At 33.6% G+C, this 12,655-nt stretch overlaps 1 protein-coding gene across 5 annotated transcripts in view; it reads left to right on the top strand.

Annotated features, from left to right (window-relative positions):
- The window catches only part of MDM2 (MDM2 proto-oncogene), a 28,484-nt gene that overhangs the window by 8,066 nt on the left and 7,763 nt on the right, over nucleotides 1–12,655 (top strand). For 4 of the 5 annotated variants that reach the window (XM_045553404.1, XM_045553401.1, XM_045553403.1 and 1 more), the window contains 5 exons: nucleotides 2,382–2,515; nucleotides 4,918–4,967; nucleotides 8,285–8,352; nucleotides 8,484–8,580; nucleotides 11,553–11,719. In XM_045553404.1, coding sequence (XP_045409360.1) covers nucleotides 2,382–2,515; nucleotides 4,918–4,967; nucleotides 8,285–8,352; nucleotides 8,484–8,580; nucleotides 11,553–11,719 — 516 coding nt within the window. The remainder of the gene's footprint in view (nucleotides 1–2,381; nucleotides 2,516–4,917; nucleotides 4,968–8,284; nucleotides 8,353–8,483; nucleotides 8,581–11,552; nucleotides 11,720–12,655) is intronic. The other variant, XM_045553402.1, reaches the window with a different exon arrangement.

The raw sequence follows: 12,655 nt of genomic DNA, 5'->3' as shown, positions 1-12,655 counted from the left end.
AGTGAAGGTGGGCATTGTTGTCTTGTTCCAGATCTTAGAGGAAAAGCTTTCAGGTTTTCCCCATTCAGTATGATACTAGCTATGGGTCTATCACATATGGCTTTTACCATGTTGAGGTAAGCTTCTTCTATACCCAGTTTATTGAGAGTTTTCATAATGAAGCGATGCTGAATTTTATTGAATGCTTTTTCAGTATCAGTTGAAATGATCATATGATTTTTGTCCTTTGTTCTGTTGATATATTACATTGATTTGCATATGTTGAACCATCCTTGTATCCCTGGGATGAATCCCACTTAATCACAAAGAATGATTTTTTTCCAATTTATTGGCATAGAGTTCCTTGCATTAGTCTCTAATGATCCTTTGGATTTCTGCAGTTTCAGTTGTAATGTCTTCCTTTTATTTTTTTGAGACAGTGTCTCACTCTGTTGGTCTGGTTAGAGTACAGTGTCATCATCGTAGCTCACTGCAAACTCAAACTCCTGGGCTCAAGTGATCCTCTTGCCTCAGCCTCCCTAGTAGCTGGGAGTATAGGCACATGTCACAATACCTGGCTAATTTTTCTATTTTTAGCAGAGATGGGGTCTTGCTTTTGCTCAGGCTGGTCTTGAACTCCTGAGCCACTGTGCCTGCCCTTTTTGTCTCTGATTTTATTTATTTGGGTCTTCTCTATTTTTTTTTTTTCTTAGTCTGGCGAAAGGTGTGTCTATTTTGTTTATCTTTTCAAAAGACCAACTTTTTGTTGATGTTTTGTAATGTTTTTGGTTTCAATTTCATTTATTTCTGCTCTGATCTTTATTCTTCTAATTTGAGGGTTGGTTTGCTCTTGTTTTTTACTTCTTTGAGATGTATTGTTAGGTTGTTTATTTGAAGCTTTTCGACTTTTTTGATGTAGGCACATATTGCTATAAACTTTCTTGGTGCTGCTTTTGCTGTATCCCATAGGTTTTGGTGTGTTTTCATTCTCATTTATTTCAAGAAATTTTTAATTCTTAATCTCTTCATTGACCCACTGGTCACTTAGTAGCATATTGTTTAATTCCCATGTGTTTGTATATTTTCCAGTGTTCCTCTTGTTATTGACTTTCAGTTTTATTCCGTTGTTAGAAAAAATACTTAGTACGATTTCTTTTTTTTTTTTTTTAATTTTTTGAGACTTGTTTTGTGGTCTGACATGTGGTTTATCCTTGAGAATGATCCATGAGCTGAGGAGAAGAATGTATTGAATTCTGTAGCTGCTGGATGAAACATAGCAAAAATATCTATTAGGTCCATTTGGTCTATAGTGCAGATTACATCCAATGTTTCATTATTAATTTTCTGTCTGGATGTTCTGTCCAGTGCTAAAAGTGGAGTGTTAAGGTCTCCAGCAATTGTTGTATTGGGATCTATCTCTCTTTTTAGCTCTGAGTGCTCCTCCAGTATATTGCATATATATTTAGATGCAATATAATATGATGCATATATATTTAGAATTGTTACATCCTTTTGCTGAATTGACCCTTTTATCATTATATGATGACCTTGCTTGTTTCTTTTTACAGTTTTTGTCTTAAAATCTATTTTATCTAATAGACTTATAGCTACTCCTGGTTTTTTTTTGGTTTCCATTTGCATCGACTATCTTTTTCTATCTCTTTATTTTCAATCTGTGTGTGTGAGATGGTACTTGTAAAAGTTTGTTGTAAACTGTAAAATGCCATACATATTAGGTGGCTGTTAATGGGTTTCTTATCTGGATATCTTAAAATGTATTGCCAACTTTTGTGTCTTAATGGAGCACATGGAATGTAGTTTAACTTTATATTAATGGCTCAGGGTCATTATTTTGATTATTTATTACTGTATAGATTATATTGATATCTTTGATGGTTTATTTCATTCACTGAATTCTCTCAAACTGTTAGGTAGATATCATTGGCCATTTTCTTATCTTTCTCCTCTGATGAGCTCAGAGGCTACTGAGGGTGTGTGGTGTTTGTGACTATTTACAAAATGGCTCCAGGTCACTGCCATATTTTAGTTGATTTTTTTTTTTATTCTGTAACTTTTTATTGCTCTCAGTGGTTTTTGTATTTTGCTGTCTTTTCCTTCCTAATGCATTAGTATTTAGATATCTGGGTAGAGTTAAAGTCTGCAAGGCAAAAAAAAACATTTTAAGGTTTAAGTAAATAGACGAGCAATTATTTCTATTTCCATCAAATTAAAAGGAAAAAATTTTAAAGTAGTTTCTTTTAGAGTATAAAATGGTTGTTATTCTACATGATTGGATGTGGTTGCTGGTGGTTTAACCCTGTTCAGATAAATGGGATATTATTGAATGTATTTGAAACTAACATTTAGTTTTCTTTAATGCTCAGAAATCATTTCTATTTCAGGTTATATTTTATCTTGGCCAGTATATTATGACTAAACGATTATATGATGAGAAGCAACAACATATTGTATATTGTTCAAATGATCTTCTAGGAGATTTGTTTGGAGTGCCAAGCTTCTCTGTGAAAGAGCACAGGTAAATTCTTTAGTTTAGTCTATTGTAAAAAGCCAGCTGGGCAAACATTTCAATTCACCTCCACCCTTACTTCCTTTTATCAGAGAAAAATTGTTGCAATATATATATATAAAAGATGCTGAAATTTAATTTCTTAGTTCTAGAATATTTGAGAAGGAGGTAAATTGACTTAACCTAACTCTTAGTTTCCCATTTATAAAATATGGATTATATCTATGGATATATATCTCGTGTGGAGGTTATATTTCACGAAAGACATTTTATAAAAAGCACAGTGTTTGGCACATAGCATTCAAATGTTAGCTACAGTTATATACTATAAATTATTATTCCAATCACCTTCAGAAACAATCTTTATACCACCATGTGGTAAAGCTTAAACCTGAGCCTTAGTTACTTTGGAAATAATTTTCTTTGTCATATATCATTATGGCACTTATCAGCACAATTTAACCCAGGTGACATTTCTAGAATTATTCTTTTGGGAACTCAGTGTTTTTTTAGTCATTCTTACCTTACATTTGGAATTGTCGTGTTTGATTTAGTGCAGTCAATCTGTGTTGAGCCTTACCATTTGTGTCTTAATAAAGGGATGAATACTTTTCACCTGAAACAGTTAATTAGCTTCTAGTATTGAATGCTCAATAATACAGCTAAAAAGATGGTAATTAAATGGGATATTTTAGCTTTATTTTATTTTTTTTATTTTAAAATATTTTTCCAGGCTTTATGGTTACAGATATGTTAGCTTTAAAACAATTTCATTAATATAAACATAATATATTATTGAACATTAAGAAAAGACAACTAAGAAAAGTAGGGAAAAAAAATGACTGTAGTTTGTCACCAAAAGATATTTTTAGTAGTCATGTTCATAGTATGTACAGATGTGTGTTTTAATCAAGTTATGAACATAGTACTATATTTAATTTCATCTTCTTAATTTAACATTATATAAACATCTTTCCATTGACAAACCACTTCTATTTAATGTTCATTCATGTTGTCGTTTTATAGTTGGCTTTGGGATATAAGATTTACTTTTATAAATTTAATAAATATATTTTTTTCATCCTTTGAATATTTAATCTTCTTATAATGTTTGGAGGTGTAATTTGTGATAAAATTATCTTTGACTTGAATTCTAAATGTTGAGAGATTAGAAATTGAGGAAATTGCTGACTTGAAAAAGGATATGGGTGGGCCATAGTGACTCATGCCTGTAATCCCAGCACTCTGGGAGGCCCAGGCAGGAGAATCACTTAAGCTCAGGAGTTCAAGACCAGCCTGAGCAAGAGCGAGACCCCATCTCTACTAAAAATAGAAAAAACTAGCCAGGAGACTAGAAAAAAAAAAAAAAAGCCAGGTGTGGTGACGTGTGCCTGTCGTCCCACCTACTTAGGAGGCTGAGGCAGGAGAATCACTTGAGCCCGGAAGTCTGAGGTTGCTGTGAGCTAGGCTGATGCCATGGCACTTTAGCCCAGGGAACAGAGCAAGACTCTATCTCATGGGAAAAAAAAAAGGATATGGATAAGAGTATTGTGGGGTTTCTTTGTATGTGTGTTTGGTGGGGTGGGGAGCTTTAGATTGCTGTATCATCTTTCCCAAGGGTGAAAATAGATAGTTGGGGTTGGTACTTTCCCCTTAACACTGAGAAGTAGAAATGGTATTTTGTGACAAACATTCTCTAAAATCATTAGTTTAAAAACTTACAAAAAGAAAAATGTCTCGTGATATCAATGAATACTGGGATAAATGAATTGTTTTCCTATTAGGGTATAAGCTCCATGAGACAGAGGTTTGTTTCTGTTTTATTTTTTGTTTTTCCCCAGTGTCTAGAGTAGTTTTGACTGGTACATAGTAGATTCTCAGTCTGTATTTATTGAATGAATGAATACTGCCTTATGTTTTAAGATCAAGAAAGGAAATCCATTAGATGATTGATCCAAGGTTATTAGAGTCAAGAATATACCAAGTTTTTCTTTAGTGGGTTTTACATAACTGATTACTATTTTAGGCAGTTTGCTTCTAAGCACAGAGCTAGAAAAAAATTTATTTCCATTTGAAAATAAATATACTAACTTGCTTCCTGCTTGCACACCCATTTGGGGGGGAGCCTTTTGGTAAAGTCCAAACAAAGCACATTTTGGGAAATGGAGATGTGAGGTCGCCCTGAGAGACCTTAGTGATTATTAAAAGTAGCTGTATGTAATCATTGTGCTACTTATTACTGTGGTGCTTTCAAGGGTCTAGAACCTTGCCAATGATGTAATTTGAATACAGTGATTTAAAATTTGGTTTTGAAGTGTGCAGTAGTTCATATCAAATAAGCATTTAAAAGTCTGTTTAAATTCAGTTTAATTTTTATTTTAAAATATTTCTTTTTTTTTTTCTCCTACAAGGAAAATATATACAATGATCTACAGAAACTTGGTAGTAGTCAATCAGCAGGGTAAGTTAATTTTGAACATCATAAATATATACGATAAAAACATTTTAAACACTCTGGGAGGCTGAGGCTGGTGGATTGTTTGAGCTCAGGAGTTTGAGACCAGCTTGAGCAAGAGCAAGACCCTGTCTCTACTAAAAATAGAAAGAAATTATATGAACAACTAAAAATATATATAGAAAAAATTAGCCAGGCATGGTGGTGCATGCCTGTAGTCCCAGCTACTTGGGAGGCTGAGGCAGGAGGATTGCTTGAGCCCAGGAGTTTGAGGTTGCTGTGAGCCAGGCTGACACCATGGCACTCTAGCATGGGCAACAGAGTGAGACTCTGTCTCAAAAAAAAAAAAAAAAAAAAAAAAAAATTTAAAAGACATTTTTGTTTATGTACATACATTTTATAATTATGATTCTCTTTAAAAGTTGCTATAAAAGTCATAAATTTAACAGGAAGAAGTATATATGTAGGTAAACATAAAACTAAGGTTCTAATGTAAAGCTAAATATCCTATTATATCAGTTTAAGCCTTGAGATACCAGAGTTAGGATTTGATGTGAAAGGTAGATAATTTCAAAAGCTCCTGCTTAATAGAGGCATGATTAAACCTTGAAAAATGTATTGAAAGGCATTGGAAAATAATGCAGTACATAGGTAGACCCATGGGGGATGGTTTTTTTTTTTTTTGGTAATAGATGATACTTTGTTTACCAATTTGTGTAGGTAAATGGCATTTTATGTTCCTACTTGATGTTCTTAATTGGTCATTTTTAGACTTGCAGTTCTTAAACTGGTTATTTTTGGGTCACATCTCCCTTTGATAATCTGATGAAAGCACTGGGTTCTTGTTTCAGAAAGATGCACATATACATAATACATTGATATATTGGTAAATGTTTAACAACCTACTGTCCATGGGGAAAAGCCCTTATTTGTGTGGTTGCTGATTTCCATGGTGTAAATACTCGCATTTTCAGGATACAAACACGGAGTTGGGACGAGATGTACACAGTGCTGGTAGGAGCTGTCTTCAATACACTATAGCCCTTAAGTTCATCCTCAAACTGTAATTAAAAACTACTCTCAGAAGCTTGGTTAGTTCCCGGAATGAACTGACCACTCCCTTGTGCTCCCTCTCTCCATGTTCAGATTTTATTGTTATATTGCTTTGTTACACTTGTTTATGTTTCTGTTACCTGTGTCTAGTCAGGTTTGCATTGTGTATCACATAGCGTAGTGTTTATTAATATGGTGTTTACTAAATGTGTTGAATACTTATTTTTCCAAAGTTAGAATTTAAAACCCAGAAAAATGTATCATCATCCCAAAATAAAAGAAATTATTAGGCTGGTGACTTGGCATTTTATTGTTTTAAAGCTCTTCAAGACATCATGGCAAAATATACAACTATAGTATTTGCAGCAATATTTTGAGTTTTCTGATGTTTCCCTGATATATTCATTCATTCATTTAAATAAACTTTGGCAGATTTCTAGGAAACTTAATGAGATGGTAACATGTAAATTACTTATTTCCATTCTGAGTTTGTTGTAGGTTTCAGTAGAATTAACTTCAAAAGTCCTATATCTGTGTTCTCAACCTTGTCACACCTAATTCTTCCTTTTTATTACATCTGTTTTGTATCATCTCCTTTATTATACTAAACCAAAATTCCTGGATAATAAAACCTATCTATATGTGCAATTTAAAAAAATCAGTATAATGCCTTACCCGTAGTATAAAAAGAAAATTAATACATGATAATATATCATTTCAAAATGTTAATGCTCAGGCATGACTTCACTATTAAGATGAAAATGTTTCCAAGGGGGTAGTAAACGGTATTTGATTATGATCTTGTATATATTCCAAATCTGAAACTTTGACTTTTGAGTTCTAATTCTGTATATCCAGCTACGGGCTAAACCTTTCTACCTGCATAACTCACTTTAGTTTGTTATCTTGCCATCCAAATCTGTTCACCTTTCTGACGTTTCTCTCTTAGTGAATGATACCACCCATTTGTTCACTCAAGGTAGAATCTTGGAGTCTTAACTCCTTTCTCCCTTGCCTTGTACACCAGACACCAGACCAGGTCTTATTGGTTTTTACTTTTTTAATTTCTCTTGAATTATTTTTTCCATTCCTTAATTTAGGCTTTAATACTTTTTTGTTTGTTTTATTGCAGCTACTGTCTAATACTGATTTCCCTGCTATAATGCTGGTTTCCTTGCCTGTACCCTCTTTTTCTTCTATTTTCCCAGAGTGATCTGTCATTCTTCTGCTTAAAATTACCATTTAGGGGTTCATTATTACTCTGGATATACTGCCTTCTGTGAGCTAAGAAATCAGTTTTATTTCTTAGACTAAAACCCTTTTTAATGGTGAGTGGCTACAGCATTGTCTTGGGGAAGATTCTGAAGTGTCCACTGGGAAGAATGCAGTAATGCAGGAATGACATCATGAGTGTTGCTTGTCGACATCCTTGTGCTGTTTGGCTAGACACACAGAATCCTTTACAGTCTGACCTTGCTTACATTCCAGTAAAAATGAACTACCTGTAGTTCCTGCAACAACAACTGTTTGCCTCTGGATTCTTTCTCACATGCTATTCCCATGGTCTGGAATGGCCTTTCCTGCCTCTATTTCTACATTGTACTATGAAACCTTTCCTGATTCTTTGCTCCTCAGACCCTCCCTATCCCTACCAAATAGTTACTATTCCATCTTCTCTGTGAATTTATACACAGAGAATTTATATACTTCTTTTAATGTGTTTATTATACTTTTCTTTTTTTTTTTTTTGAGATAGAGTCTCACTGTGTTGCCTGGGCTAGAGTGCCGTGGCGTCAGCCTAGCTCACGGCAACCTGAAACTCCTGGGCTCAAGTGATCCTCCTGCCTCAGCCTCCCGAGTAGCTGGGACTACAGGCATGCACCACCAGGCCCGGCTAATTTTTCTATATGTATTTTTAGCTGTCCATATAATTTCTTTCCATATAATTTTTAGTAGAGACGGGGTCTCCCTCTTGCTCAGGCTGGTCTCTAACTCCTGAGCTCAAACAATCTGCCCACCTCAGCCTCCCAGAGTATTAGGATTACAGGCATGAGCCACCGAGTCTGGCCTATTATACTTTATAATTACTCTTTCATGTATCTTGTGTATTAAAATTGAGGTATTTATATCTGTAGTATTTAGCATGGGGCTGGCATCTGGGAAATACATGTTTAATGTTTGTTGAAAGGTTAAATTATGTAAGAGTTTATGTTGGGCTGATATCTATTGAATAGCCTAGTTTGTGATTCTTTGTTTTCATTTTCTCTCAGAATCATCAGACTCAGGTACATCTGTGAGTGAGAACAGATGTCACCTTGAAGGTGGGAGTGATCAAAAGGTAATCTTTAAGTAAAGTTTTCATTCCACTATAATATTTCTCGAAAATTGGAAAGGTTATTTAAAACACAGACTTTTAGTTTCCTGACATTATGTTTAGTTTGTCATATCTATTTTTTCTTGAATGCTTAGGACCCGGTGCAAGAGCTACAGGAAGAGAAACCTTCATCTTCAAGTTTGGTTTCTAGACCATCTACCTCATCTAGAAGGAGAGCAATTAGTGAGACAGGTATGTATAAATATTTATTTGGCACATTCAAACAGCTTTTTGGTGTTCTGTCTTTAATGAAGTTAGTGCTTTTAGGGCTAATGAAATTGTTCTGCTTTTTTGGTTTAGAGGAATGAACTTCTGAGTTTATTTTTTTATTTTATTTGAAATGTATCCAAATTGCTTTTTTAGCAATAGTTTTCCTGCTGACTACAGCAGGCACTGTTTACTGTGCTCCACTGGAGTTTATAGTTAGCCAGCTCTCTAATATGAAGATAATACAGGACAAGGATATAAACTCTAATTTTAGCCATTATTCTTAGTTACCTTTGCAGTTAAAATTTTTAATAGTTTTTAATAAATGATAAAACATACCAATGTGTTTTAAAACAGAGAAATAAGTAACATCTTAGAAATGAAAAAGAGTTAAAATGGCTGAGAACATTTTTCTAGAGAAAAGATAGCAGAGGAGAAGACTGTAGCCTGATGAAGTCACAATAGCTAAAACTGTATGATTCAGGTGAAAGAAGGATCAGTGAAATAGATAAACCCAGACCAGGGTTTTACACATGAGGGCAGAGGGCAGAAAGGCAGAGGATGTCTTATTAAATATGTGGAACTAAAACAAATGCGTAGTTATCTGCAGAAAAGATGCAAGTACATCTGTCCCTGTATGTCAAAATGAGTTCTAAATAACTTTAAAAGACTTATGAAAAAAATATAAGATATTTGAAAGATAGTCACTTTGTTTTTTAAAAACTGAGTGGGCCTGTGGAAGAGATAGTCACTTTAAATTTGACAGTATTACTATCTTTATTACATAAAAAGTTTCCAAAACACAATACAGAAAATATTAAAAATTCAAATAGCAAAAAAGACAAAAAATGAACAGAAATTTCTCACAGTAAATGCAAATAGCTAAATAACTATAGGGAGGGGGTGAATTTTGGTGATGTTAGCTTTATAGATAAAAATACAAAAAAGGCCAGGTGTATTGGCTCACTCATACCTGTAATCCTAGCACTTTGGGAGGCAGAGGCAGGAGGATCACTTGAGTCCAGGAGTTCAAGACCAGCCTGAGCAAGAGACCCTGTTCTATAAAAAACAGAAAAATTAGGTGAATGTGGTGGCAAGAGCCTGTAATCCCAGGTACTTGAGAGGCTGAGGCAAGAGGATGGCTTGAGCCTGGGAATTTGAGTTTGCAGTGGGCTATGATGATACCACTGTACTCTAGCCAGGGGTGACAGCAAGACCCTGTCTCCAAAAAAAAAAAAAAAAATACCAAAATGGATGTCTTTTGGTCTGTCCAATTAACAAAGATACATTTTTTACTCATCCTTGCAACTTGTGTATTGGCACTGGTACGCTATTGGTGTATCATTTGGTATAAATTGGTTAAATCTTTATGGATTATGAAAGGTTAGAGTTATTAACATTATCCTAGTAATTAATAAGTGAAAACCAGTGAGTTATAACACTAAAATATTAATAGTCTCTCAGTGGTAGCATTACAGATGATTTACATTTGTTTTTCTGTTTTCTTTAGATTTCTACAGTGAGTAATGTATTACTTTAATCAGAAAAAAGTCCCCAGTTTTTTTTTTGATGGAGGGAAACAAACATGGTTAAGAACTTACATCAAGAACTTGTGATCTAGTTATGGAGATAAAACACAGTATAGGATGTAAGAGTGTTTTGGGAATTTATAGAAAGAAGAGATGGCTTTTTTTTTTTTTTTTTTATGACTTCTGACTAGGTAGGTCAAGAGACGGAAATGGAATGAGCAAAGGTATGAGAATTGTACTTGTTTCAGGCATGCAGATTATATTTTAATCCCATAATCCTATTGAACCCCCTTGCACATACATCATTGAATAATTATGTAGATATTTCTCTAGATAAATTGTCCACAAAATGTTGCACTATTTTATATTCCTATGAACAGTGTATAAAAATGCCCTTTCAAATCTTCTGTGATAACTGTCTCTCATTTTAATTTTTGTCATTTTCATGGGTGAAAAATAATACATTTGAATTCTCATTTCCTTGATCCCTAGAAAATAGATTTTTCGTGTGTTATTAATCATTTGTATTTCTTCTCTGACTTGCTTTTTGTAATTTTTGATTTTTTTAAAAAATTGAGTTTATCTTGATTTATTAGGAGGACTTTGTATAATTAATATATATGAAATCTGGATATTTAACCATTATCTATTATATGTTGCGTATATTTCCTTCTAATCTGACATTTGCCTTTTAACTTTTGTTTATGGTGTTTTATTTTGCCATGTAAATCTTAATGTCGTCTAATATTGATAGTCTTTTTTTTGAGGGCTTTGTAGTATTATGAAATACTTCCCCACGCTAGTATCATAAGAATATTATAGGTACTTGATTGGTTTGGTTCTTTATGTTTGGCTCTTTAATCCACTTGGAATTTATTTTCATGTCTCTTACTACGTAGGACTCTCATTTATATCAGACAGATTTGGCTAACATTTTGACTTCTTAAGTCAGAGATAATTTTTTGTTTAAAATAAAATGGACACAGTTTTCACTGGTTTTGATGTCTGTTGAAAATACAGGATACTGAAGAAATTGAAACATTAATAATACCTTCTGAATCTTAAATTCAGCTGATGAAAAAAAAGAAAAAAGAATACCCTCTAAGTAAATTAAACATTTTTGGTTCTTTTCAGAAAAAAAGAAATCTTATATTGTAATGTTTGGTTTTGACAGAAAAATTTTAGATTGATTAATAAAAGTTTTAGATTGATTAAATTAATTGTGCTTTATGGAGATAAAGCTCTAAAGGAAGAATAGAAAGCTTTTTAAGATACAGTTCTATAACTCTCAGTTGGACAGATTCTATAAAGCAGTGTTCATTTTTGAAACAATAGTAGTAATTCACCATTTTTCTGTTTAATTTTGTTGAAACTAAGCTCAATTTCTAAATCAATCTCAGTACAGTAATTTACTTTTTTCCTTTACATATCCAGAAGAAAATTCAGATGAATTGTCCAGTGAACGGCAAAGAAAACGCCACAAGTCTGATAGTATTTCCCTTTCCTTTGATGAGAGCCTGGCACTGTGTGTAATAAGGGAGATATGTTGCGAAAGAAGCAGTAGCAGTGAATCTACAGGGACTCCATCAAATCCGGTAATGGTCTCATTTTAAGTAAAACAAGAGTCTTATTTTTAAAATCTAGTCCTAGCCGTCCTAATGTGGCCTCTGGATCTTTGAGTGCAGCCTTTTGACTGAATCCAAATTTTAAAGAACAGATTCTTTTAATAATAATAATCCTTTTGCTGCTGCTAAATACAGTGGTGAATTTTACTGTCAAACAAAACTTCTGTATAGATCTTTTCCACCTCCAACCCTGGCTTTGGGGCAAATGGTGGGAGCTGGTGGAGCAACACTGGTATTGGTAAAATTAGTCCCAATATTTATAGTTACTAATGTCACCCTGTGTATTAGAGAATCTTTGTGGACCACTGCACCAATCATAAATTCAAATAAATTAGACTGTAGCATAGTCTGAGAATTTGGAAGTTACACTTTTTAAAAAATAAGTGAACAAAACCCAAAATTTGGTTCAATTAAATATCTTAGGGTTCTAAGACAAATTTGTCTTTAATATTTAGAATATATATTTTATTACAGCTGTCAGCAGATAAGTCAGCATAGTCTGAGCTTAACATTTGCCATACATGGGTCTAGACATCAGGGAAGGCCTTTTTACTAATGCTGTGAAACATGGGTATATTATTGCATGGATGATGGGAGAATATTAGTATGTTCTGATTACTGATACAGAATTTCAAAGTATTAGCCAGAAGTAAAACTCTTAAGAGATGTCACTGAAGGAGGTTTGGTAAAAAATTTTTTGTTAACAAGAGTGCTTGAACAATGGAATATTTTCTTTCTTATCATTAAACATTATGAAAGTTCGAACCTTTTTATAAAATATGGCAGTGTCTCATTGTCATTATTTCTGGATATTAGTGATCATATTATATAGTTCTCTAGACGATGTAGGAGAGTGAATCAACCGTGATAGTAACCCTATGCTTACCTTTTGCCTGTTGTTACTTC

The sequence above is a fragment of the Lemur catta genome, chromosome 6 (genome assembly GCF_020740605.2).
Source record: "Lemur catta isolate mLemCat1 chromosome 6, mLemCat1.pri, whole genome shotgun sequence".
NCBI classification, from domain to species: domain Eukaryota; kingdom Metazoa; phylum Chordata; class Mammalia; order Primates; family Lemuridae; genus Lemur; species Lemur catta.
This window is presented reverse-complemented; position numbering and strand designations above follow the sequence as displayed.